The sequence below is a fragment of the Streptopelia decaocto genome, assembly GCF_964273445.1.
Source record: "Streptopelia decaocto genome assembly, chromosome: 22".
NCBI lineage: Eukaryota > Metazoa > Chordata > Aves > Columbiformes > Columbidae > Streptopelia > Streptopelia decaocto.
In genome coordinates this window covers 6,423,412-6,450,440 of record NC_138677.1, presented here as the reverse complement: position 1 = coordinate 6,450,440, position 27,029 = coordinate 6,423,412, and the positions used below count along the sequence as shown (strand labels likewise).

The window sequence follows — 27,029 nt, the reverse complement described above, 5'->3', positions numbered from 1 at the left end:
TCAAGGCAATTTAAAATAAGAGTGTAGGTTAAACTTTGAATAATTTATTTGTGGAGCATGGGAAGTTTCAGTCTAGCAGCTGTTACAAGCAAACGTGGAACAGATTTTTGTGTACGATCTATATTATACATGGAGTAATTGCTTGAAAGCCGAGAGCAGTGTAGGAGAAAGGGACCTGGGGGTCCTGGGGACAGCAGGGTGACCATGAGCCAGCACTGGGCCCTTGTGGCCAGGAAGCCAGCGGTACCTGGGGTGGGTTAGAAGGGGGTGGTCAGTAGGTCAGAGAGGTTCTCCTGCCCCTCTGCTCTGCCCTGGGGAGACCACACCTGGAATCTTGTGTCCAGCTGTGGCCCCTCAGCTCCAGCAGGACAGGGAACTGCTGGAGAGAGTCCAGCGCAGGGCAACAAAGATGCTGAAGGGAGTGGAGCATCTCCCGGGTGAGGAAAGGCTGAGGGAGCTGGGGCTCTGGAGCTGGACAAGAGGAGACTGAGGGGGGACTCATTCATCTCCATGTGAGGAAAGGCTGAGGCCCAGGCTGCCCAGGGGGCTGTGGAGTCTCCTTCTGTGCAGACATTCCAACCCCTGGACACCTTCCTGTGTAACCTCAGCTGGGTGTTCCTGCTCCATGGGGGATTGCACTGGATGAGCTTTCCAGGGCCCTTCAACCCCTGACATCCTGGGATTCTGTGATTCTTCTTTCCGTCATTCCCATTGAAGATTAAGGGAATGTAGAACAGAATGTCCTGAGTTTGACCCACCAGGATCTTCAGGTCCAGTTTTTTTAAGTTATCCGTTTCAGCTTGGTGCGGGTCCGTTAGGGTGGGGACAGGAGCTCCGGGCCGCGGTACCTGCCTGTGGATAGAGCCGTCCCCGTTGCTCCGTCCTCCTCGGCCGCGCTCCCAGCGGTGCTTTGCTGGGTGAGACGCGGCTGTTCTTCAGGCTCCACGCGGCAGTGTGAATCATTATTAATCCCTTCTGATTTTTCCATATTACCATCCCAGAGCAGAAGGAAACTGCCTCTTCTTGTTCTGCCTGTCTCGGGAAGGTGTTGCTAGGTGGTGGGTATGGTACATTTTTCTTTCTTACATAAACTTTAAGGAAAAAATTAACTTCATTGTGGCTGTGACGCTTGGCTTAACGCGAGAACCACTCGAGCCTGCTTTTTCTAAAAAAGACATAGATGGATCCGTCAAATGTCCATATTGTGTTATCAGCATAGTGCTCAGAGTTGTAGGAGGAAGAGCCGAGTCCCGTTCAGGCTCGGGCAGCTCTGACAGTGGCAGGAGGTGTTTACTGCAGCCTGTTGTCCTGCTCAAAGCCCAGATAAATACACTGGGATCAGTGGGATGTTGCAGGGATTATAATATTATCATGTTCCAAAATAAATAACACTTTGAGTTTGCTTGTCTCCTCTTTACATTTAATGTCAACTTCATATTTTCTCCTTCTGATGCTGCGAAGAGTGTTGTGTATGGAATTTATTAATAACAGATTGCAAGAGAGGAAGGAAATGTAAACCCAGAAGTTTTCTTTCTATGCTGTGAACTGGAACGTAACAGCTGCGTAAAGAAACTAAACGAACAGGATTCAAAGTGGAGACAACAGTGTTTGTGCTCAGGTGGGATTTGGCTTTCACAGCCGTGTAGCGGTCGGATGCTTCGGAGGGGCCTGAGCTTGGTTTGGGGGCCCTGGGAGTAAACCTGAGTAATACCTCGTGCTGTCACGTCGCTGTGCAAGGGCACAGGGAGATGCCAGATGACGTTCAGGAGATTCAGAAACGCAAAGGAAATGCCGGGGCTGTATGTTCAATGTTCATGCATACGTGCAGGCAAACATACCCACATCTGCTAGCGCAGTGTCCCAAGCGAGCGGGCGCTCCTGGACGTGGGGAGAGGCTGCAGCGAGGCTCGGCGTGCGTTTGCTCGGGTTGGAACCTGGCTGCTCTTGGTTTGCTGCCTTGCAGCGTCAGTATCTCTCACTGAGTAAGTCTTGTTAGAAGGATTTTGGCTTTAAATATACATATAAAGCTTTTTGAACAGGGTTTTATTGCATTAATATACTCGAAGGTGTTAGATAACTATGAGCAAACTCAAAATCACATTTACTGAGCATCCTCCAGGAAGAATCTACTATTATTGCAGGAAAAGAAATCATGCTGTATTTCTAGAAGATGAATGCATTGCCGTGTAACTATGCAGTATTACGTGTACAATAGAAGGAAGTTTGTGGTTGTTTGTATGTCCTGATCAAAGACTCTCTTCGTTTGGTCTGGTGAGGAGCTGCTTTGGTTGGTGCTGTTTGATGGTTCACCTGCTTTAATGCAGGATGTTCCCCAGAACGAGCTGTCGCTGTGTCTGCTGAACCAGCTCATTCTTTTATCTCCAGCAGCGCAGAGACAACTTCTGCTTTTTTCCCTGGGACGTATAGAATGAAGAAAAATACATGGATAATGTCTCATTGTGCTTTTTGCATCAGTTAATGTTGGGGCTTTCCTAACGGTTCGTTCAGCTCACAGAGCTGACGGCCAGCCCGCGGGGGAGCGCAGGACGAGCCTCCTGCGCTCGGGAGGCTCCTGGCAGCAGATCCCGTGTTCCTGAGCAGCGCCTCCGATGGCTCGGGAGCCAGGGCCTGCTGAGCCCTGTCTGTCCCGGCTCGGGGGATGGTGATTTGGATAAACCATTTGACGAAATAGGTAGGTCTTGCTGGAAGCGCTGAAATGGTGCTGTCCTGGCACAACGGAAAGAAACAGAACAGTAGGTTTTCTGTGGATCTCCATTGCTTTTCTTAGAAAACATATTGGCAAAGCAGTTTTTCATCATTCTGAGCATTTATCTCGTTTTTAGCACTTTCTCGCTGTTTGTCTGTATCGTTCTTCCGTTGACTAAACCAGAGTTGATGGTTTTCTGTCTTGTTTTGCGCCCGCAGGTTTGGGGTGCGCGCGGTGGAGCAGCAGCACCATGTTTCGGAACAGTCTCAAGATGCTTCTTACGGGAGGGAAGTCAAACCGCAAAAACAGGTCCAGTGGTAAGTAACCGCAGCTCCTCATGCATGTGTTTGATGGACGGTTTTTGAAGGGATTCCTTTAATGTGTGTTTTGGTCTTACCGCGTCTTTCTTCTGTTTAATGAGGAGATGTACTCAGCTGATGCTGTAGATTCAAAACATCAGCGTAGGTCGTTTTCATGTTGTGCTGTGATCTAATATTGAAAAAGATATGTATATTTATTTAAAAATTTATGTAAACCATAGTCTGTTTTTATCGGGAGATAAGATGTAAGGAAAAACAAATAATAGTAATACATAATCCTATAGAAAAAGAACATCAAAGGTCATGTTTCAATTAAGATTAAGAAAATACTTTTTTTTAAATTTTGAAAATGACCGTGATGACTTGTGGCAACGTGGAGAAGTTTCTCCTCATATTTAAGTGGAACCTCTTGTGTTCCAGTTTGAACCCACTGCCCCTTGTCCTGTCACTGGTTGTCACCAGAAGAGCCTGGCTCCATCCTCCTGACACTCCCCCTTTCCATATTGACCCCCATGAATGAGTCCCCCCTCAGTGTCCTCTTGTCCAGCTCCAGAGCCCCAGCTCCCTCAGCCTTTCCTCACACGGGAGATGCTCCACTCCCTGCAGCATCTTGGTGGCTGCGCTGGACTCTCTCCAGCAGTTCCCTGTCCTGCTGGAACTGAGGGGCCACAACTGGACACAATATTCCAGGTGTTGTCTCCCCAGGGCAGAGCAGAGGGGCAGGAGAACCTCTCTGACCTACTGACCACCCCCTTCTAACCCACCCCAGGTACCATTGGCTTCCTGGCCACAAGGGCCCAGTGCTGGCTCATGGTCACCCTGCTGTCCCCAGGACCCCCAGCTCCCTTTCCCCTACGCTGCTCTCTAATAGGTCATTCCCCAACGTACACTGGACCCTGGGGCTGTTCCTACCCAGACACAAGACTCTGCACTTGCCCTTGTTCTGTTTCATAAGTGGGTTTTTTCGTGGGGAACCCAAGCGAGTGCACTGGCCTTTGAAATTCCCGTCCTTTGCTGTTTCTTCCCATTTGCGGTCACCTGGTGAGCACACGGTCGGGCAGCCAGGCTGACAGTCCCTGCACGGTGTGATGTGCTTTGGGTAATTCTCTGTGATTAAAAGACGCTGCTAGTGGCAACAGAAAAACGCTTTCTTATCATTCCTCCTTCGCAAAGTGCTGAGCAACTTGACTGCCGAACCGTGGGTAACGCTTGTTTGGGCCCGGCCTGGGTGGGTGTTCTCGCTGGTCTGTCTGTGGTGTTGTGTTCCGGAGCACACACGATGTTCAGAGAAGAGCACGGCATCCCGTGCGTGTGGATGCGCAGTTCCACACTGACGCCCGTTAAAATAAACGAACGTCTGCTGCGGCATCAGATGGTGTGATCTCCCGTGGTTAATTCGGTGTGTGTGCTTTCAGGACTCTGCTGATAGGATTTGTACAACTCTGGGCATGTGCATTGTGCACATTATTTAATCTCTTGTCTTAACACAAATTCTCTTGTGACTCGGGGGCACTCAGGATATTTTACAGCAGTGCCTGGAGGACGCATTAGGACTGCAACAGGATCTTGATTAGCTTGTATTTTTTCTGTCATAAATGGATATTCCACAAAGCTACCAGACAACGGTGGCTTTAACGCTGAAATGCGATCTGAATATAGCCAAATATTACCTTTGTTTTCCTATTCTAAATTAATTTACAGAGATATGCCGGCATGTACTTTTTCTGAATCATAAGTGTGTATCCAGGCCTAGATTTACTTAGGATCTGTTTGTTTCAAGTGTCAGCAGACTCTGCTTTCCCGCCTGGTTTTAGTTTCTGGGCTAATTCAGCCTTTCCAGGGCAGTTCTGTTCCCTGAACCCAGAGACCATCAGGTGCTTCACTGCCTTTGTCTGGTTTATCAAGGATCTGTCTCTGTTTATCTGCAGTTTGCTTGTATTAAACCCTCATTGCTTTGGGGTGTGTTTCATTAGTTTCCATCAGATCGGTGCGCTCCCGTATTCGTTCCAGTGTCGCGCTAGTGCACTGAGCCTGTGTAATGGGTCCAGTATTTCCACCTGTTATAGTGATCCTGGTTTCTTTTCCAAGCAGATGCGCTATTTCCTTCTCACATTATCGCATTGAATTAATACCCCTGTAAGGGTCCGTGTTCCCTTCAGAACCCGGAAAATTCAGCTGCAAAGCTGCGCGTTTTATTTGGGCTTAGGTGTCTCTTCACTTCACTTAGGTGTGAATCCAGGAGTTTTGTGCCTTTTATTTCTGGCGGAGACCGAGGTGGATTATTGACGTACTCTTGTCTTTTCTTTGCGTGTTGGGTTTATCTGGAGCAGCCCCAGGGCCGCGCCGCTGGCTCCCGGCTGGCAGTACCTCGCTTGTTCACCCAGCACACACCATTTCTGTCCCGCTTTCCGCCCGTCATTCATCGCAGTTTTGGTGTAGTCGTACCTCGCTTGTTCACCCAGCACACACCATTTCTGTCCCGCTTTCCGCCCGTCATTCTTCGCAGTTTTGGTGTAGTCGTACCTCGCTTGTTCACCCAGCACACACCATTTCTGTCCCGCTTTCCGCCTGTCATTCATCGCAGCTTTGGTGTCGGGTTTTCAAACCTCTTCTGCTTTCCTGGTTCACGTGAGAGCCCATTACTCCGAACTTCCAGTGTATTTATAGGGCTCTTTGGAACCTCCCACTTCATATTTTAATTCCAGGACTAAAAGGACCCCTGTCAAATGCCCTTCACTTTTGATTCCTGCCTTTCCAGGATAAAGGCATTTCTGCGAAGGTCTCGTCACGGCTTGGGCAGAACTCCATGTAGCTTCTTCTCTATCTGATCTCTTTTGGGAGTCTCAGCCTGATTTTCACTCCAGAAGAGTTTGAGAGGGTCACCAATGCTCTTTGCGTTTGTGACAGGAGCCGCCGAGCGGGGCGACGCAGCGGCGGGCCCTGGGGGCCAGGAGAGCTTCATTGCAGGAGGCATTAGAGCGAGATCCTAGAGACCTGCCAGACTCACAGGACGTTTTGTGGTGCTGAATGTATCCGCGTGCTTGAACTGTTCCATCCAAACAGGTTTTCTCATCTTTAATCTTAAATTTTAGGGATCCTGTTTTTCCACTTACCTTGTACTGTTCTCTTCAATACATCAAATCGTTGGAAAGGCAGGCCCTGTGTTTCAGGTGTATTTACTGTTTTGATACAGGTTCAGTTCTTAGTTCCTGCTTTTTCATTAAAGTAGCTTGTATCAGAGCTTGAAATCTTGAATGGCAGAATCTACAGACTCAGTGCATCTCAAACCCTCGTTTTTCCTCGCTCAGCCCATTTTGTTGTTCAGATGTATTCCTACGTGCTGGTTTGTATCCAAGGTTTGTCTCTAGGTCAGCGAGCCCATTCTCAAGTTCTTCTCTATCAGCTTTAATCCTCCTCAAACCTTCCCCTTCATTAGCGATTCTACAGATCTGATTGCTGAGATTAATTCACCGGAGCCCCTTCTAATAGCGGGGGCTGATTCTCCTGCTCCGCTCTAATGCTGCTCCCATTAGGCAGCCGTGTCCCCTTCTGCCGTCCTCGTGTGTTGCTCCGAGCTCTTAAACCTCCGGAGTTTCTTTTAGAGAAAAGAAAAAGCCCTTTTAGAGCCGTCCTTCGTGTGGCGTCCGTCCTGCAGACGAGGAGTCGATTTTCGAGGTGCAGAAGGGTCGGGGAGTGGTGGTGTCTGGGGCTGTGCCGGTTGTGCCGTGTCCCCGCCCAGCGCTGCCCTGGGCAGCTCCACTGCCACGGTGGCATCGCCGCCTCTTCTCACCCCCAGCTGCTCCAGAATCGCCCCCTCCGCCGCACAGGGCGCAGATGTGCCTTGTGGGTTCGGTGCGATGGTGCCGGGGAGCGCAGGATGGGATGGGGTGGGGTGGGATTCCCTGTGCTGCGTCAGCGCTGGTTTTGCGCAGGAGTGAGCGAGACGGGAAGGCAGGAGGGGCTGGTGGGGACGGCTGGGGCTGGGGAGGCTGCTCGTGGTCCTTACTGGAGAAGGAAGGTGGGGGGCTGGGAGAAAAGAGGGAGCGTGACGTCGGAGTGTCTTTGCTCCTTGTGTTCCGCTGCCAGCAGCTGCAGCGGAGCTGCACGGGGAATGCTGCGAGGAGCTCCAGAAACACGAGGAGAGGCTGGGAGAACTGCGCTTGTTCAGCCCGGCGGACAGGAGGCGAGGGGAGAGCTGTCCCCGGTTCCGGTGTTTAAAGGTGGAGACTTGTTTGTTCAAGGAGTGCTGTGGAAAATGGGGCGGTGGGGACAGGTTGCTGTGGGTGCTGTGGGGCTCGGCGCTGTCGCTCCAGTGGGGATGATGCAGCCTGTCGCTGCGCTGTGCTCCCCGAGCCGGCAGAGGGAGCGGCTGTTTCCGACAGCTCAGCGAACCGGGGCTGAAATGCGCCTTGGTGCTGCGCGGAGAAGGGACGGTTCCCTGTGCCACATAACCCTGTGCCTCAAAAAATAAGGAAAACAAAAAGCCTGTTTCTGTGATGTCTTAAGAAGTCCTGTCTGTGCCAGGAGAAAACCCCGCTCGTCCTTGTGCCCGAAGTGCCGGGGGCGATGCTGACGGCGCGTCTTGCCGTAGGACTTGAGCTGATAGATGGATCGTGACGGGTGTTGATTTTCCTCACTGTGCTTTGTACAAGCTGCCGCCACAGTAGGACCTTCATTTCAGTTCAGGCTTCTAAGCATGGCAGTCACAGAAACAGACGTACTCGTGCAGGAAAAGAGCTCTTTGGAAATGCTGCAGCTGCGTTGTGGTCCCTGGCCACGTGGGGCGATTTTTGGGGTGTTTTTCGTGACCAGTAAGCACTGTGGGTTGTTAATGCAGGATATCTAACAGGCAGGGACCGTCTGCGTTTGAGGTGCGTGTATTACCACGCGCAGCCCCTGCAGCGTCCGCTCTGCGCTCCAGAGGAATCATTGCCCTGGAAATGCCGCGGAGGAGCGGGAAAAGGAACAAGGCAACTTCGGGAAGGATTTTGAAGTATTTTAGCATCTCCCTCAGTAAACAGAATTAAACCCCAATTCATGCTCTGCTTGATGAACAACCTTCCCCGATGAGAGAGGAGCGTGTGATAAATGGACGGACTTAAGTACGTTTATGAGTTGCCAAAGCTTCTTAAGCCAAACTGCTATTTTGGCTTCATTAATTAGAGCGTTTCCATATTGCAGGCGGCCCCGGGTTTCCCCCAGACAGATGGTTTGCTCCGTAGGAGATCCAGCAACGCGAAACACCAAATGCGCTCTGCGCTGATTGAAGTTTCACTTACGTTTCTACATTGAGCGAGTTTGCAGCTCTTTTCCCTTATAAAACATGAAAAATTAGAGCTTACGTGTTAAACCATGGGGGTGGCGAAGGGGAAGGGCGGAAAGGGAGATGTGCAATAATGCGCTCGAAATGGTTTTGTATGGCAAGGTTTACTGGCGGTTTATTTGAAGGTTTTGTTTGGAGGAGTCGCGGGGCTGTGGGCAGGAGCCGTGGCTGCGCTGCTGTTGATTTGCAGGTAGAACATGGATCATTATGGCAGTCAATGTGAAGCAAACCTGCCAGCTCCTCATCCTTCCTCCTCCACCTTCTGTTTGTCGGTTTGGCTTTGTGTGTATGAACAGGGAGTCCAACCGAGATGTGCAGAGTCCTGGGAATGGACGCTTCCTATGTTATTGATGAGCGTGAGACACCGGTTACTTTGCGTTGTGAATAACGAGGCTTTAGGTTAGTACAGAATCCCAGAGCGTTGGAGGGACCTGGAAAGCTCGTCCCAATAAAATACACCGTGATGCCATTGCAGCCTGAGGGAAGCAGTGGGGATTGTGGCGGGGTCCCGAGGACACGGACGTGAGGGCTGAGACAAACCCGGCTTTTGTGTTCTACTTGTCTACTTATATATCTTAAACTTAACATTAAGACATTGCTGTGAAACTTATGGAGAACAAGGAAAACCAGAATTCTGTTGTACAGCTTTGGTAGGTCTGTTCTTACATTGGATTATTACCAGTGAGAGAGCTGTTTGTGTTACGGATACACACATTTCAAAGAGGATTTGTTGTGTGTTGTGCCTCGACTAATATAATATTGTATTTAAGGAGTTTGTTTTATTTATAAATGGGTGATTACATGCTTTAACATTTGAAGTTACGATACTGGAGTATAATCACCTATGTATTCGTTCAGGTCTGTTCTGTGTGGTTCATTTATCCCGCATACCTGTTCCCCACCCCTTATTTATTGCTGTGTGAACTGCAGCTCAGGGAAGAAAACCCCGTGTTTGAATTGAATAACGCTCGGTAGTGTGTGTTTCTTGGTTCAATTAAGTGTTTTCAATAAGAACAGAGTCATCATTGCTTCCTCTCGATGCCTAAATCATCATATTTTTCAGATGCCGCTTACTCGGCTTAAAATTAGAATCATGCAGCAGATCTATAGGTGCTAAAAATAGTTTCCAGTAGTAGCAAGAGTAGGTCGGGAGGTGTATCCCCCCTTCGTTAGAAATCTGCCTTCCCTTAGTCATCTCTTCTGTTCCACATCTCAGCTCTGTAACCAGAGGAAGGGGAGTTGTTTCCATGACCAAGTGCAGCAGCAGTGAGTTGATCTGGGTTCCCTCTGAGGGAATGGGAACAGCAAGGCAGTTTTGTTTTATTGAAGAACTAACATGAAGTTTAATAATAATAATAATGGTTTCCGTTAGACATCTCCTTCCGATCGGTAAATCTCCCGGTTTCTTCTTATCTGAAAACAGCCTGGAATTTCTCATCTTAGTTCCTAGCGGCGTGGTGGCCCGAGCGCCGCGCGCTCTGCGGGGCCGCGTTGTACCGGACGTGTTAGCGGGGCCACACGGGCAGGACAAACACAAATGGCTCCAGATCTTCCAGGATTAAAAAAAAAAGAAGTTTGAAGAGAAATGATCTTGCTCAATGAAATCCAGCAATAGACTTGGGAAGTCAGGTAACGGTCCCGCCCGCGCAAGCGCGTTTCCCGTGATGAAAATCGGCTCCGTGCGGCTCCCGAGCTGCTGTTTGAGCTCGGGGGGCCGATGGGAGGCTGAGCCAGCTGGGGCTGGGGCTGCGGCTGCAGACGGGCTGCTGGGACGCGTGAGCGCGGGGAGACTGCAGCTGAAGAGCTGGCTGCAATTAACTTAGTTCTATTGAATAGAAATTAAGCAAAATACAATGATTTTGACTGGTTGTTGGGCAGCTGTTATTGGGATGGAAGAAAGGGAAGCAGACTTAATTTAAGTAAATTTACAAACAAGCTGCAGTTACTACTGCAAACGAGAAGTTCTGCTCTTCCGAAATGGATCCTGGCCGTGGCTCCGGCGGAGCGGGTGCGGAATAACGGCACGGTGACAGAGCACAGGGCAGAGCTGAGCCTGGAGCTGCGCCTTCGGTGCTTTAACTGCCCTGGGCTCCTTTTCCCGTTGGGACAGTTGCTCCTGGCGGGGCCCACGGGTTTGTGTCACCCGGCTGCTCCGTCCTGTGCCCTGAAGGACAATTCCCCCCCACTTGAACGTGACGAGCTGGGTTTATGATGGAAATCTTCATTATTCTGTGTTTCTGTGATGATTATGGCTTCATGAGACTATTATCAAAGGATGTGTTGGGTGCTAGTGAAGGGTTGTAATGAGGATTATAGAGCTGTAGAATCATTTTGGTTGGAAAAGACCTTTAAGATCATGGAGTCCAACCGGTCCCCACCCCAGCACTGCCCCATGTCCTGAGAACCTCATGTCCGCCTGTCCAGCCCTCCAGGGCTGGTGACTCCAGCACTGCCCTGGGCAGCCTGTTCAATGCCCCACAGCCCTTTGGGGAAGAAATTGTTCCCAGATCCAACCTCAACCTCCCCTGGCGCAACTTGAGGCCGTTTCCTCACTTCTGATCTTTGCTAAGACTTAATTTTTAGAGCGAATCTTAACGTATGATTGTGTTTGATAACAGACCAAACAAAAATGCAGTGAGGTGGTCATGACAAAAATAAATCAATGAACTCGGTAGAACTTATACATATTTTATTTGCCCTCCAGCAAAAACCTGCTTGCGTCAGTTGGGTATTTTTTCCCAATAGCTTCGAGTCTTGCAACCATCTTTTCACTTAAGAACAGCAGTGGTCCCAAATAATGAAAATGATGAAAAGGAGTAAATCCCTGATCGATCCCCTAGTATTATAATACTGAAGTTCTTAAAATTCAAGTACATATTCCACTAGCAGGCAAGTCTGGCTCTTTTCTCGCAGCACAGATGTCTGTGCATAGCAGAGTTATGATCTGTGGTGGTCAGTGATTTAATTCTGTTTGAGCGCAGAGTTTTGCCGCTATTTGTGTAGGTTCTCTTGCGCGTACGCTGGGTAGCACAGAGCTTTTGGTGTTTTGCGAGTTAATCAAAGCGTAGCCTAAGCTTGGAGGTGTTTGCAGAGCAAGGCCGGCTCTGTGCTGTCTGCAGGCGTGGCGCTGACACCCGGGTTATCCCCGACGGGCTGGAAGGTGCGTCAGCACCCGTTAGACCCGTTAGTGCACACACACCTGCCCGTGCTCCTGCTCTTGGTCAGGGGGTGGCACACGGGGGCATCATGGGAACCGAACCGTCTCCTTTGAGCTCAGCAGCTTTCCTGGGGTACAGATGCGTGGTTTCTGATGGAGCGCGGCTGCTGCCCGAGGCCGATGGCGACTCGGGTGCATTGCAGGCTGTTTTCTTCCTATTGCTTCCATGCCTTTGTGAAATCCTTTGTTTCTTTCTGCTGTATAGATTTACCTTTGGAACGTGTTTCCGTATTGATTTGATCCATAAAAAGATGAGGGGGAATGGCAGTTGTCCAGGAAAGCTCTGTCTGCTTTAGTGCCTTTTAAGTCCGTTTTGTCGCAGCTTCAGTAGTGTGAAGTTTTCCTTTTTCCCCAAAGCTGAAGGGAAAAGGTGAGGGTGTGTATCCCAGGATCCCAGGGGGACGGGGCTGGAGGGACCGGGAAGGCTCATCCAGTCCCGTCCCCGGCGCAGGAGCAGCGGATGAGCGCTGCTGGTGCTGCTCCTCCTGCCCCACCAGGATGATCTGCTGCTGCTTCGCTATCCCCCATCTCCCCGTTGAGCCCCTTTTCTCCTGTCCCTAACTAAATTCAGCTTTGTCCATGCTTAAGCCAGACCCTGCGGGGTCATCTCCTGGGCCTTCCTGGATTGTAACATTAACAGGAATCTCATTTTAAGAGAGAAATAATTCTCAAGTAGAAAACCAGCAATATGTGTCTATATATATACACATACACGTGCCTGTATATATATCTATATTAAAGTTATCACTCAGTTGCCTGAGGAAGGACAGAAGCTGTCTAATCCTGAGGTGCTGCTTGCAGGCCTGGAGGCTCCTGTGCTTCCGAGGGGCTTCAGAATCGCCTCCCAAACCCCAAATATGTATTTGCATGAGCTTTGCAGCCCTCTGGGAAAACAGAGCACAGGGTTTCCTGATGTTTCTATTACAATGCACAAAGCACTTGAGTTATTCCGCATTCTTTCTTTTAAAGAAGCTGGATCTGCCAAAGCCTGAAAAGAATTAGATAATCAGGTGAATTTGTACCTGTCCGTAAAACGAAATACTTTGACATACGACTTGGTCATTATGTATTCAGGTTAAGTTTCCCTCCTTCCGACTTGTGCCACATCTGTGCTGGAAACCTGTCAGGTTTCGTACTGCTGGGTCCCGCCTGGTTCCACGTTCTGACCAGGGAGGCTCACCGTGCATGAGCCGTCCCGAGGCACTTCAGGTGCTCCCTGCCCGGGCAGCTCCCCGGAGCTCGCGCAGGCACCGGCCCGCCTGGGCCTTTCTGGGGCAGGAGAGAGAACTGGGACAGCTGGCTTTCTATTTTCTGACTGTTCTCCCTGCGCCGGCGCTCGCTGGGGTGGGAGCGGGGCCGGGCGGCAGGGCTGCTCTCCTGCTCCTCCTCAAGGACGGTTCTGTGCGTTCCCAGTCTGCTTGCTCGTTGAGATTGTCCAGTGAGCCACACTCGTATCACGCAGCATCCTCTACCCCGGATCTGTAGGTCACTGTAGGACAGGCTGTGCTGTTAGCAATTCTTCAGTGTTTTTCATCTGCATCTCTGAACAAATAGTATCTTTTTTAAGCCTGAACTTTAACGGGTGTAAATTCTGCTCATCTCACGTGTTTGTGTAATACACTGCGTGCATCTTGCTGCATTCTGTGAGTTTTCGACAATTAATCTGTCTGGTGTTTAATAGCTGCCTGCTCCAGGAAGCCACCACGAGAACTTAGTCATAATTCATTTAATCAGCACAACAGCTGTTTCACTGCAAACTTTCATTAATAAACTTCAAAGTTCGTCTACATAAATAGAATAATTTTAGCGCTAACAGGTTTCTCCATAATTTTCTGTATAGCAGTAATTTTTAAAGTGTCATTATTTTACATAATGTAATGCTATGCAAAACTTGGCCTCATTAAATTAAATGCTCAACAGTCTCAGTTTTAAATTGCCAAGCAAAGCAAAGATAAGTGTAAACAGTTTTGTTTAGCACATAATTTACACTTCATCCAGGTAGTGGGGCAGCAAGGGGGAGACAGAGCGGCTGATTAAGGGGTGATAACGAAGGCAGATGAGCTGAATATAGAGTCAGCGCTGGGCTGGGCACAGGCAAGATTAGAAACAGGAGAGCAGGAGAACCGCTCTGACCCACTGACCCCCCTTCCCACCCACCCCAGGTCCCATTGGCTTCCTGGCCACAAGGGCCCAGTGCTGGCTCGTGGTCACCTGCTGTCCCCAGGCCCCCAGCTCCCTTTCCCCTGCGCTGCTCTCCAACAGCTCATTCCCAGCTCACACTGGAACCCGGGGCTGTTCCTGTGGGGATGCTGTGAGACTGTGTCCGGTGCCGTACTCGATTCAAGGCAGATCACGTCCACTGCTCTGCCATTTTATTAATTCCTAGGGAAAGAGCCTGGATGGCATTTGCCTTCCAGTGGGTTCAGCCAAGGCCCAGATGGGACTGTAAATGTGTCCGTTATGGGTTGGTGTTCTTTCGGAGCCTTTTCCTGGGCAGTAGGGCTTTGAATCGTGCTGATGCCTCTGTTGCTGTGCTCCGTGTCGGCGCTGCAGCAGCTGCCATCCCGGTAACCTCGGTGCAGCTCAGGCACTCGTACCAGTTTCTCAGCTAATTTTAGTGCAGACGGCCACTGAGCTGCTCTAAAAATGTTATTTGAACTTTACATTAGAGGAACGCGCACCAATGCAAAGACAAAACTTGCCCTACAAAATAGGTAACTCTTGTAACCGTTAAGAAGAACATATGTTGTCTGTAGTGTTAATTGTTTTCAGTTAATTACATTTTAACATATTCAGTCAATTGGAATAATTAGTATATCTGTCAATGCTTTTTATTTGAAGCTGAAAATGCTTGTGGTTCCTAAAGGTCCCAGACAGTCGTATTACACAAGTGGTTTAGAGTTAGAGATGGGGAGCGAAGGCGCCTCGAGCCGGTGGGACGGGGGGAACTGGGGGGTCGCTCGTCGCCGGCCCCTCTCACCAGCCACCCAGACCCCACACAACAACGGCGTTTCCCTCCTGCTCTTCCAAGAAAGAGAAATTCGGGGGAGCAGAATCTCCAGGTGTCCAGGCTGGGGCGGACGTCGCCCCGTGTGCTGTGGCCGCTCATCACCGGGGCGTCGCGCTCCGTTAACCGCGACCTGCGGCCGCTCATGGCCTGGGTGTCGGCTCCGTTAACCGCGACCTGCGGCCGCTCATCGCCGGGGCGTGGGGCTCCGTTAACAGTGACCTGCGGCCGCTCATCGCCTGGGTGTCGGCTCCGTTAACAGCGACCTGCGGCCGCTCATGGCCTGCGCGTGGGGCTCCGTTAACCGCGACCTGCGGCCGTTCATCGCCTGGGTGTCGGCTCCGTTACCCGGCGACCTGCGGCCACTCATGGCCTGCGCATGGCGCTCCGTTAACCGCGACCTGCGGCCGCTCATCGCTGGAGCGTCACGCTCCGTTAACCGCGACCTGCGGCCGCTCATGGCCTGCGCGTGGGGCTCCGTTAACCGCGACCTGCGGCCGCTCATCGCCGGGGCGTCGCGCTCCGTTAACCGCGACCTGCGGCCGCTCATGGCCTGCGCGTGGGGCTCCGTTAACAGCGACCTGCGGCCGCTCATCGCCTGGGTGTCGGCTCCGTTAACAGCGACCTGCGGCCGCTCATGGCCTGCGCATGGTGCTCCGTTAACAGCGACCTGCGGCCGCTCATCGCCTGGGTGTCGGCTCCGTTACCCGGCGACCTGCGGCCGCTCCTCGGAGCACCGCGGGAGTTCGGACTGAGTGCAGAATGGTGCGGTCATGATGTTTTGCTCTGAGATAGCGAAGCGGATACTTGGTCTGAAATAAATCTCTTCTCGTTGACTGTGTTTCCATCTTGCGTATGAGGATACATTTTAAGTTGCTTCCAAAGCTATTAAGAAAATACCATTTTAAATATTTGCTTGCAGATAGTGAGAAAAAACATATTTAATCCAATCAGTATTACATCCCATTAGTAATCCTATTTATTGTCTTGTCTTGTAAAATAGACAATACTTACATTGAATCCCTGCGGGTGAAGTTATTTGTGCCTTTGATCAGCCTTCCCCCGCGGGTCCTTTAGCGAGTGGAGGGGACTCCACCGGTCGTATCCGTGTTTGTGTTTCCCCACAGCGGCGCCTGGAGAGCCGGGCGCTGCCCGTTGTGCTGCGGCCGGGGCTGCAGCCGCGGCTCTGCCCGCTCGGCACTCGTGGACAGCGGTGCAGAAAAACAGCGACAAGCTGATGCACGCAGATTGCCGCACATCAGCACCTTGGCGACTCGGTGCCAGCAAACACGCCATTCAGCTGATTGCTGCCTGCGCTGCCCCATTAACTTTTATGTAGTTTCCAAAAAGCCCAGCTTTACATTTATATAATTGATTAAAATAATGAACAAGTGAGGCTACTTCTGTCCCTTTTAGCAACCAGGTGAAAGATTATTCATCAGAACGGTTTTAAGGACAAGTACTGAGGACTTGAACAGTACATCTAGACAGAATTCCTCAGCTAAAACGCGCTGAACTTGGACGGCTCCCGTGGCTGAGTGTTCAGAAGCACTGATGAGACTGAGCCCCAGCCTCCCTGACCGCGAGCGGAACTTGGAGGTTCGGAACAAGCCCCGTTCTTTTGGAAATGTACTCCCTTACAAACTAAGTAATCGGGAAGAATCTTTGATTCGAGCCGCTCTCAGCGCCAGACTCCTCGTCCCCTCCCCTGTTGCTCCTTTGGGTCGGTTTTGCCTCTGTGCGGCTGGGCTGGCACGTGTCCCTCGAGTCCCCGGGGACCTCGGGATCGCTGCGCCAGCGCTGGCGGCTCCCGGCTGAGCCGCGGCGGGCAGCGGGGCCGGGGCGGCGGAGCCCTCAGCCCCGGGACCCCGCTCCGGCAGCTCCCGCCCCCGGGGGCCGGGCTGGATGGATGGATTCTGCGCTCAGCCGGGAGCCGCGTCGCGGAGCTGGGCTGGGCTCAGGCGCTTCTCAGCTGCTGCGCTGGCTTTGTGTGAGTCTTTCGCCTTTTCCAAATGCCGTTTTGATGCGATGCGGGTTTAAAGTGTTGGTTTAGAAGCTGTTCGTGCTCTGCCAGCCGCCGTTAGAGCAGCGGCACATCCAATGCAGTGGGTTCTTGCAGCAGATTTCCCAGCATGCGTAAAGCAGCTGACCCACCCTTTTATTTTTCTGCCTTAAAAATTGCTTTGTCAGATGCAGGAGCCGGGGAGGCGTTCAGTCGCGTTGTGTGTTTTAGATGCTGTTTTAATTAAACAGAGGCACATCGGGCTGCTGGTGCTTTTTAATGTAAAACTTGTCGGTGCTGCGATGCGAGCACCTGGGGGTGCCGGGGCCGCCGCGGTCTTTGCCGACAGCCCATCCTGGTGCTGCAGACGCGTCTTGCTCGGGTTTGCAGACCCACCTATGAATTGCGGAGCGGCGGATTTGTTTGGTAGCATTGCTGGAGCCCCTGGGATTTTCCTCCGCCGTCCGGAGAACACGGCTCTGTGCACCGCAGAGGATTTGTCGTGTCATTGCTCTTACATGGAGAACGGGTGCAAGGGAGAGGAGGGGACCACGAGAAGCAGGCGTTTCTCAACCTGCTTGTAGTAGGAAAGATTGTTTGCTGAAGCTGTTATTAAACATGATTGTGTGGAGATCACCTAATCCCTTTGTAATTGAGAGAAAGAATCAATAGCTGCTGCTGTTTGCTGGGTGCTCGTCAGCTCAGCCCCGTTCGGACAGCCCGCTGTGCTTTCTGAGCCCGTGTCCGTCTGACGTCCCGTTTGAGGGATGGTCCGTGCTGATGCGACAGCGTCTTTCTGAATTGAAATGACGCCTAAATCTTCATGGACTTCCTTAACATTGAAATATTTAGAAATTAAAAAAAACGCTAAAGTTTTCCTCCCTCTCATTGCTAAACAGAAGAAAATCCCGATTACCGAGCCCGTACTTTACCGTGTCATTCACTTCCCTCTGGCATTTGCAAAAAAATAACTGTTTTCTGGTTCTTGTGGTGACTTCTGTAGAAGCTCCTTAACCGAGTTTATCTGTCCCGCTCTTTAGTTAAATGATATCGGTTTTTCTAGCCATGATTTCACAGCTGGTTTACTTTGGGTGACGTCTCTTCGATGTCGCATCGAGGCTTTGTCAATGACTGGGGGTTTCACCGCGGTGACAATCGTTACAGCGACCGAGCCAATTGCGCTTCATGGGTGATACAGTCTGCAAACTACTGTCCAAATAGGTCATGCCTGTACATAACAGAGACCGCTGTCGTGAGGCCTAACAACTGCCCAATAGTCATAAACGCTGGAATAACGTGTTGGAACGGCGGAGTCCGACGGGCACGCAGGGTGAACGCTGTCGATACTGAAAATCTGAGCGCTCAGAAGTTCAAAACCTGAGAATGAATGTTCCCTTAGTAACTGTAATTTGCCCCTTTTTTGCATGTATATTAAGATAACCCTTTAATTATGGGTGGTATTGTTCCCTAGTAACCTTGCTCCTCCACTGCAGGGAAAGGAGTGTGCTCAAAATTGTGACTGATAGCAGAGAGGAAAAGAATGAAATAGCTCAGTGGTTCAGCCGTGGGCTGTTCCATCCTGCGCTCCTCCGCCTTTGCACCGCGCGTCGCAAATCCCAGCCCTTCCCTCCAGTGGGCTGTTGGTGACGCGGTGACCCCGTGGGTTTGCCCGTGGTGCGCGCACACACGCACACACACACACACACACACACGCGCACACACACACGCACACACACACACACACACATTTCTGCGCCGCTGTGAGCCTGAGCGGCTGTGCTCGCCCGCAGAATGTTCCTCTTCACAAGCCACGGGATGGTTGGGGAGTCCCCGTGAGGATCTGCCGTGTTGTCCCCAAGGTGCCGCCTTTGCCTGCGCCAAACGCGGCAGCCACGGGCGAGCGCGGCGGCGTCCCCACGGAGCCGCGACCCGGCCGGGCGGCGCGGGGCTCCTCCCCTTCCCCGCCCTCCTCAGCGCCTTCGGGAAGTTAATTTATTGGCATCTTTCTCTCCCCATCTATATATATTGTGTAACTTGCAAAAAGTACTTGAGAACTCTCTCCCAGCCGCTGAAGCCGGTGCAGCGGTTCCGTTCCCCAACCGAACGGCTTTGGCGATGAGCTCCCCCAGTTTGCGTCCCCCCTTTGCACCCTCCCCGTTTGCATCCCCCGTGGAGCGTTCGAGGGCCAGCGGGTCTGCCGGCCATCAGCTTTACGGCCTTGTCTAATACTTGTTCTCAAAGCACCAGCTGGTACGGAACAGGGAGTTTCTCCATTGCTGTCGCTGGCTTTGGGGTGCTCGGCTCTGCCTGCAGCTGTTGGATGAGCAGGAAAAATGCAAAGGTGACAGAAAACAGCATTTCTGGCTCCATCCGAGGTGCCTGGATGTTGATTCGGGGCAAGCGAGGGCTGGAAAGCCAACGGGAGAGGGACCAAACCCTCTTATCCTGGGCTCATCCTGCTTTTGGGGGTGGGAACGCACTGGAGTTTTCAGTCTCTGTATCAGTTGTGCCGTTGTGCTCTAACTCACAACTCACCTTTCAAACCAGACCAACAGATGGGACTCCACGTAACACGAGTTGATAAATTGAGTTATTTGATGGCGTAACGGGCCCGCCCAACAAGCAGCTTTGGGGATATATAGATATAGATAGGAACATATCAGAGCGCAGCTGCTTTTAGTGTAATCAGAAAGTAGAAATGCTAAAATCAGCTATAGAGTTTTTAAACAGCTATTTAAGAATTCAGTTATTTCAGGGCTATTTCTAAAGGTTAAAAGCCTCCCTTCGCCCTCCATGAGGAGTAACAACCTCTGGAGTGCATCCTGCACTGGAGATGCTGGGTTTGCTGTTTCCCAGGCTGCAGAGCTCGCGGCTCGTGCTCAAGCGTCTCTATTGATGTGAGATCTATTGTTTCTAATCTGGTCAGAGGATCGATGAGGACCAGCATGTAATTAATTGCATGATATTGCACACAATGTCCCACTCCACGTTACCCAGATAGATTTGGTATTTGTGAGCTGGAGCTGCTTTCCTGAACAGTTTCAAGAGGATGTAACGAGAGTGGTTTTGTTCTTCCCAGCCTTCTGACTTTTGTGGATGACAGTTTTAAAGGGAGACAATTTCAAAAAAAATATATATATATATATATATTTTTTAAGCTGGATCACTTTTATATGCTTAGTATTTGTAATATTTTGATATAACAGTCCAAAGTGAAGGCACTAATTGAAGATGCTCAGTTTGCTTACTGCTTCATTCTGTTGCCTGTGGGGTCAGTAGGAGAAGTTAACAGCCCATTTACATCCCGAGGAGCACCCGGATTCATTGCGAAGGCGGCGGCGCTTTGCCCAGTCTCGCTCTGCGTGGGGACCTCGTGCTCTGCGGGTGATGGGGCTCAAGGAGCAGCTGCACCTGCCTGACGTGTCCACTGTGATGTTCTACTTGTGCTGTTTTGGTTCTCGTGCAGATGGAGGGAGCGAGGAGCCGCCAGACCGAAGACAGGCAAGTGTAGACGCCCGTCAGAGCCGATCTGGGCAAGGTAAACCTGAGTCTTGTTCTGCCTCGGTGACTCGTTTTCATCTGTTCACCTTTTTATATCAACATTTTGTGTTTTTTCATTAGACTCTGTCCCAGTCAGCAGGTTGTCCTTCCCCCAGGGCAGGATCACAGAATCCTTTTGGTTGGAAAAGCCCCTCAAGATCATGGAGTCCAACTGTTCCCCCACCCCTATCACTGCCCCCTGTCCTGAGAACCTCATGTCCGTCTGTCCCGCCCTCCAGGGCTGGTGACTCCAGCACTGCCCTGGGCAGCCTGTTCAATGCCCCACAGCCCTTTGGGGAAGAAATTGTTCCCACATCCAACCTCAACCTCCCCTGGCGCAACTTGAGGCCGTTTCCTCTGCTCCTGGCGCTTGTTCCTGGGGAGCAGAGCCCGACCCCCCTGGCTCCAAGCTCCTTTCAGGCAGTTCAGAGATCAGAAGGTCTCCCCTCAGCTCCTGTTCTCCAGCTGAACCCCCCAGGTCCCTCAGCCGCTCCCATCACACTTGTGCTCCAGCCCCTCACCAGCTCCGTTCCCTTCTCTCCACTCGCTCTAGCACCTCCGTGTCCTTATGATGAGCGCCCAAAACTGAACACAGAGGGGACCTGCGCTTTCCTGCGGCTCAATGACCACTTGCCACATCTTTGCTTTGTTTTGGTTCACCCTGCAAGAACAGGGCAAAAGGTCCTTTGAAAAGAGTAGTAAAAATAGGTTTTTTCGAACTCCTTTCTTGAATATCCATAATCACAGTACCTTGGTGGGTAGGACCCCCACCGGAGCCATGCGCGGGGAGTCTAGATCTGCACGGGCTGTGTGTCCTTGGAAGTAGCTGGAAGTTGTGAGCCTCTCCTGTTTGCGAGGGCTGGGCCGCGCTGGTGCTCTCGGCTCCGGAGACCCCGGTTCGGGACGCACGGCTCCGGGAGGCGCTGTGTGCCGTGACTTATTTTCGCTTTCAGATTGCAGCGATAATTTGCCTTTCATTTAGGCTCGAGTCTGTTGTTGCCATGGTGTCCTAATGACTTATTATGGAGACATTTTTCTCTAGAGCATTGTTCTTTTTTGGCACTATTCCAGGCAAAATTACTGCAAGCGATTGAAGCCTGGGATCGGAATTAGGGAGATCAGAATTGAGGGTTAAAACCCTGTGAAACATCAACAGCTGAAACTGCTCTGTTAACGTGGGGCATTTTTATTATTATTTTTATTTTAAATTTTCTTCTATTAAAATGGAAGCGTTAGCACAAAGTTAGGAAGGAAGAGGGAGTTTCTGCCTGCGCACCCCATGACAGCTCGCGCACAAGTGGCGCTTCTGTGCTCGGGGAGCGCAGAATGAATGGTGCTTTCTGCAGCCGCCGTAGCGGGATAAAGTTGCCGTTGTGCCGTTCCCGGGAGCCGGAGCCTCGCCCGCGTTCGTGCGATGGCCCCGCCGTGCTCCGTCCTTCCCTCGGGCTCTGTCGCTGCTTTGGGGTCAGCAGAGGCAGCGGCTCCAGTAGGAGACCCAGACGCTCATTCCTCCCAGGTTGCAGTTCAGCCTGTTTACCCAGCGGCTCACTGCTGGGGCAAAGCCCTGATTCCGGGCTGAGGACATGGGCTTTCTCTGCCCAAATATTAACTGGCCAAGGAATGACCAACCTCTGTGTTTCTGCCTCAGTGGGTACGACTCGAGGAATTGCAGTCGCTGTTACAGCAAGAATTTTCAGCACGGGAGGGGGAAACGGGTTAAAAAATACTTCAGACTTCTGGAGAAACAAGCTTCTGCGCTAAATATTTCCATTTGTGTCAATGGATGCAGCCGTAGACACAGGCTTTCCACAGTGCCTTGGGAAACGGGAGCGGTGCCCGAGGACTGGAGGACAGCAAATGGCACTGCAGGCTTCAAAAAGGGCAGGAAGGAGGACCCGGGGAGCTCTAGACCGGTCACCCTCACCTCCATCCCTGGGAAAGTGGTGGAACGACTTCTCCTTGGTGCCATCTCAAGGCGTATCGGGGAGAAGAGGGTCATTAGGGGCAGTCAGCATGGCTTCACCAAGGGGAAGTCGTGCTTGACAAACCTCAGTGACTGTTATGAGGACATAACAAGATGGATGGATGATGGCAGAGCGGTGGACGTGATCTACCTCGACTTGAGTGAGGCATTGACACCGTCTGCACAGCATCCTCACAGCTGAACTGAGGGAGTGCGGCTGGATGAGCGGGGAGTGAGGTGACTGCGAACTGGCTGAAGGGAAGAAGCCAGAGAGTCGTGGTCAATGGGCAGAGTCCAGCTGAGGCCTGGACCCAGTGCAGAGCCTCAGGGGCAGTGCTGGGGCCTGTAGTGCAGAGTCTTGCATCTGGGCAGGAACAGCCCCAGGTTCCAGTGTAAGTTGGGGAATGACCTATTAGAGAGCAGCGTAGGGGAAAGGGAGCTGGGGGTCCTGGGGACAGCAGGGTGACCATGAGCCAGCACTGGGCCCTTGTGGCCAGAAGCCAATGGGACCTGGGGTGTGTTGGAAGGGGGTGGTCAGTAGGTCAGAGAGGTTCTCCTGCTCATCAGCTCATCATTTGGGCAGGAACACCCAGCTGAGGTTACACAGGAAGGCGTCCACGATCGAAACGTGCAAACAAGGATAATTGCTTTGCCTGAATTACATTTAAAGGTGGCGACTCCAGGATTCTGAACGTCAAAAATATCAGAATAACGTCTTTGTGGTTGTGCTGCTCATAATCTGAAGAGGTATCTACCCTGGGATGATGTCCCAGGGATGGAACTTTGTCAAGGGAAACAGGAGAACGTCCCTGCAGCGAGCGGGAATGGTCACCCGGGAGATGCCCTCGGATCCTAACCTGCTCCTTTGATTTTCTCTCCCGCCAGGCACCTCCACAGAGAACGACTGTGCTTTTGAACCAGACTACGCAATCCCGCCACTCCCAGTGACCGAAGGTATGCAGCACATTCGGATTATGGAGGGCATGTCCCGCTCCCTTCCATCCTCCCCCTTACTCACACATCAGTCTATCAGTGTTCGGCTCCAACCTGTGAAGAAGTTAACTGGTAAGGACTTTAAATAAAGTTCAGTGGGGCTTTTAAGGTCCATTGGTGCAAAAATCTGTAAGAAAACGCTTTGAACGAGCTTCTGTATGCGAGTCACCGTTTGTTTGTTATAGCAGCTACTTCAGGCCAAACCAGGGGCGGATTGGATTTCACGCGGACGGAGAAATCTCTCTGTTCTGCAAAGGATCTCTCTGCTTTACAAATATCCTCTAGTTTTGGAGGAGTTTTGAGCAGAGTGTGTTTCAGTTCCACTTTGCATTGTGGTTTCTGCACAGTGGAAGTGTTACAGTGATTTTAAAGAACATTACGCTAAAATTCTGAATGTTGAGAGAATACGTCAGGAAAAATCACAAACTTGTACAGCAAACTGATTTGTGTTTTTCACAGTTCGTGCCTATTTTAAAACTGTTTTATTTATCTACCGGGATTGTGGTTTGATCACCTTTAAAGTAGTTGCATTTTCAGAAGCACTGGGAGTCGAACATTTCAGAGCCTGACACGGTATTTCTGCTGGTGACAGCTCTGAGAAACCCGCTTCGTGCCTCCAATCGGACGCCTCTCCGTGCCCATCTTTAAAAACGATGAGCCGCCTTTGCGCTGAGAGAAACCCTCAACAAGAATTTGTACTTGATCTAAACCGCTCTGTAGCTTTGCTTTTCCTTGCCCTCTGGTGAAAGGAGAAATTGAAAAGGAGAGGAGGGAAAACCCCGAACGCCGGCAGGACCGCGGTGCTCTGAGCCCGGGGGCCGCGGGAGCTCGGGGTGCCGGGGAATCAGGCAGATAAAGGAGTGAAAGGACATGAAGACAGTTGTAAAGTTCCGGTGCCGTACGCAGCTGTTCAGCGAGTGTCCCGTCACTACCAGCTGCTGAAGTTCTGCCTCAAAGTGCGCAAACCTAGCGCAGCGTTTCGGTGGAAAGGAGAGGAGCTGTGCAGTTCAGAGCCGGTTCTTCAGGAGGCTCGTGATGGGACCCTTGGAGGGATTCGGGGGATTTAGTGTGTTTTGTGGAACGCTTTCCTCCTCTCAAGTGTCCTTCAGTTTGCAGGACGGTGCAGCTGGACGCTCAGCCCTCCCGTCTGTTTGTCCATCGGCATTTCCTTCACTTCTGTAGAACGGCGTATTGTGCTTTACCAGCGTAGCTGCTGAAACAACTGCAAGATTCAGTGGCGGATTGCAAAAGCACTTCCAAAATGCACCCCGTTTCAGCCTAGCGTCTTCAGACCGTTGTCCTTTTGACTCCAGCTGTCAGCGCTTCCCTGCAGCGGCCCCGGGCGCACGGCGCTCGCTGTGCTCTGCACATGGGCTTTGGTTTCCCGGTGCCACCGCAGAGGCTGGTGGGGAACCCACAACCTTCCTGCCGCCGGAGGAAGACAAAACACATCGAGGCTATTTGAGCCGCTCCCAGCGTGTCTGCACTTGTTTGATTTCTTGTGTAAGGCAGAGCCGGTTCGATCCTGCTCTTCCTGAGTGTTCCCACGTGATCCTCACGCTCGTCCAGTTTCCTCTTCCTTCTATTATATTTTTGAGTTACTTGCAGGGACTTTCTTTGTTTCATGTGGCTTCCTTAGTAGAGACCAGTAATATTAACCACATCCATAGACCTTTTTCCAGTTAGGAAAGGATTGAAAGCATCATGTTTTACAAATAGTTTAGACCTTTGTAGTATCTTTGTCTCATTCATTACCCTTCCATCCCCTTCTCTTGACTATAATAATCCTTTGTGTTCATGTGCTCTCATGTAGCTCTGACATTACATTCACGTATCTGCGTGAACACTTCATGACTCTCTGAAACACCAGTGGAGGGTCCGAGCTGGACCCCATGGAAGGGCAGGTTTTCTTGTACCACCAGGGCTCCGTTTCTCTGCCGCCTTCCCGCCTGCTCAGCGCGTCCGCTGACCACAAACCCTCCTCCCGTCCTCACATCACAGCAGCTTGGCTCAGCAGATGAAGCTCCATGGATTCGTTATTATCTTTTTCTGGGTGGAACAGCCCAGATTCTGTTTGGCTTCAAATCTGAAAGCTTGTGTTGGCTTTGGCTGGTTGAGTGTCCCGCTCGTTCATCCACAGACCCGATGTTGGAGTCCCGGTGGCGGCGTTTGCGGGTAGGAAACCAGAGAAAGGGATGGTGATTCGGACAGACTTCAGGGGTTTGGGCAGCTGTTACTACACAAAACTGAGAGAAGAAACGTGTAGGCTCCTGCTTTCGTTTGGAGGTTCATTTTGGGGCTGCACACAAGAAGCTGTTGGAAGTCGATTGGGAAGATGACAACGTCTTGTACGTGTACACTTCTCCTTCTGTCTGAAAGATCCCCTTCTGAATGGGGTGGTTCTATGACTGGACCCGGTGCAGTACTGCGTGACAACGCGTGACAACGCGTGACAACGCGTGACAACACGTGACAACACGTGACAACACGTGACAACACGTGACAACGCGTGACAACACGTGACAACGCGTGTCAACACGTGCTCGTGTTGTGCGCGTACGTGACTCTATGACTCCAGTGGAGCTCCTGATCTACTAAGGATTCCAAGTGTGTTTTGGTGCGTTGGTGGATTAGCGTGATTCTCGAAGTTATTAGTTTAATTTACTGTTGATACTGTAACAGGAAGGTGTTTATTTTCCATCCTCCTGCCGTCATTACAGGAATTTGTTTGCTTTCATTAAGGTACCGTGTGAGGAGCTGGGAGGGTCGTGTTTGCCGCTCTCTGGTATTCGCAGTGTTCAGCACGTTTCTTCAACTGCTCCGTATCATCCATCTCATTTATTACTAATCTGCGGGGTTTCCAAAGCAGAAAGGTCCCCAGCAGCAGAGGTGTTGAGTGACTGACCAACGACCATAGCAGCAAATAGAAAGACTTCTGTTTTCTGCCAGTTAGTAAAGGCCTTTCTCATTTTTATTCCTTAGTAAACCAGCATGATCTGTAAAATAAAGAAAATTTGGACTTAATCTTAGGTCCATGAAGCCAAGTTTATGGCCTTGCACTGTATCTTGATGCATCAGGGGGTGTCGCGTTAATTTAGGGTTTAACTTCGCCCTTAAAAAAGGAAAATAAACCTGCATGGTGCAGAGAAACTTGCCAGTTGAGAAGCGATGCTGTCTACGTATTCACCTGTTTCTAGGATGATTGTTAAAAGTTTTTCACCTGGTTATTTGTAAACGAGTCATCTTGTCACCCCGGAACGTTAAAACATCCACTTTTGGTGAAGGCCGCGGGGATGCGGTACGCGGTGCGTTACGGTTCTTCCCAGAGTCACTGGTGTTGGTGTTTCTGTGACGCGGCCGGAATCGGAGGCTGGTGAGCGTTGGGTGTGCGGCGATGGGCGCTCTGGCCAGTCTGGTGACTGGGACAAACCGAGGCCACGTGGCTGTGCCGGAGCAGTGAAGCAGCGCAGGTGACGGCCCTGGCTCTCCCGCCGCTGCAGAGCGCTGGTGACGGGGCTGGGGACGTTGGAGATCGCTCTGTTCACACCTCACTTGATGCTGTTTAACGTTTTTGTTTAGAACAACAGTGGCATTTTTAGCAAGTATAATGTGAAAAATAAGGAAAAAGCCCCTTCTGCCAGCCCAGGGTGAGCGTGTACGAGACACCGTTTTGGTCTTTATCCGGAATGAAATTAGCACGTAATAGCTGGCGTGCTTCCTGCGCAAAGAGAGCAGCGGTTCCAGACCCGGGGGTCAGATGCTCTGCTCTATATCCAAGTTATCATTGCTGACCCAAAGCCGTGGCCGCAATGGAAACAATGCCGCTCCATCCCATTCCTCCATTCAGGAACGCATCGTGGGTGCTTACGGAGATGAATGTATCTAAGTGCTTTCCTGAATCGGTGCCAAAACCAGTGCCCGGTGTTGTATTAGGTTAAAATATGAGCTATTGGGCTG

The 27,029-nt window shown here is 51.2% G+C and overlaps 1 protein-coding gene across 2 annotated transcripts in view; it reads left to right on the top strand.

The window, feature by feature from the left end:
- Positions 1–27,029, top strand: part of TANC2 (tetratricopeptide repeat, ankyrin repeat and coiled-coil containing 2) — a 120,529-nt gene that overhangs the window by 15,536 nt on the left and 77,964 nt on the right. For both annotated transcript variants that reach the window (XM_082070867.1, XM_082070866.1), the window contains exons 3-5: positions 2,926–3,024; positions 20,043–20,114; positions 22,965–23,144. In XM_082070867.1, coding sequence (XP_081926993.1) covers positions 2,958–3,024; positions 20,043–20,114; positions 22,965–23,144 — 319 coding nt within the window. In that variant the 5' untranslated portion in view covers positions 2,926–2,957. The remainder of the gene's footprint in view (positions 1–2,925; positions 3,025–20,042; positions 20,115–22,964; positions 23,145–27,029) is intronic.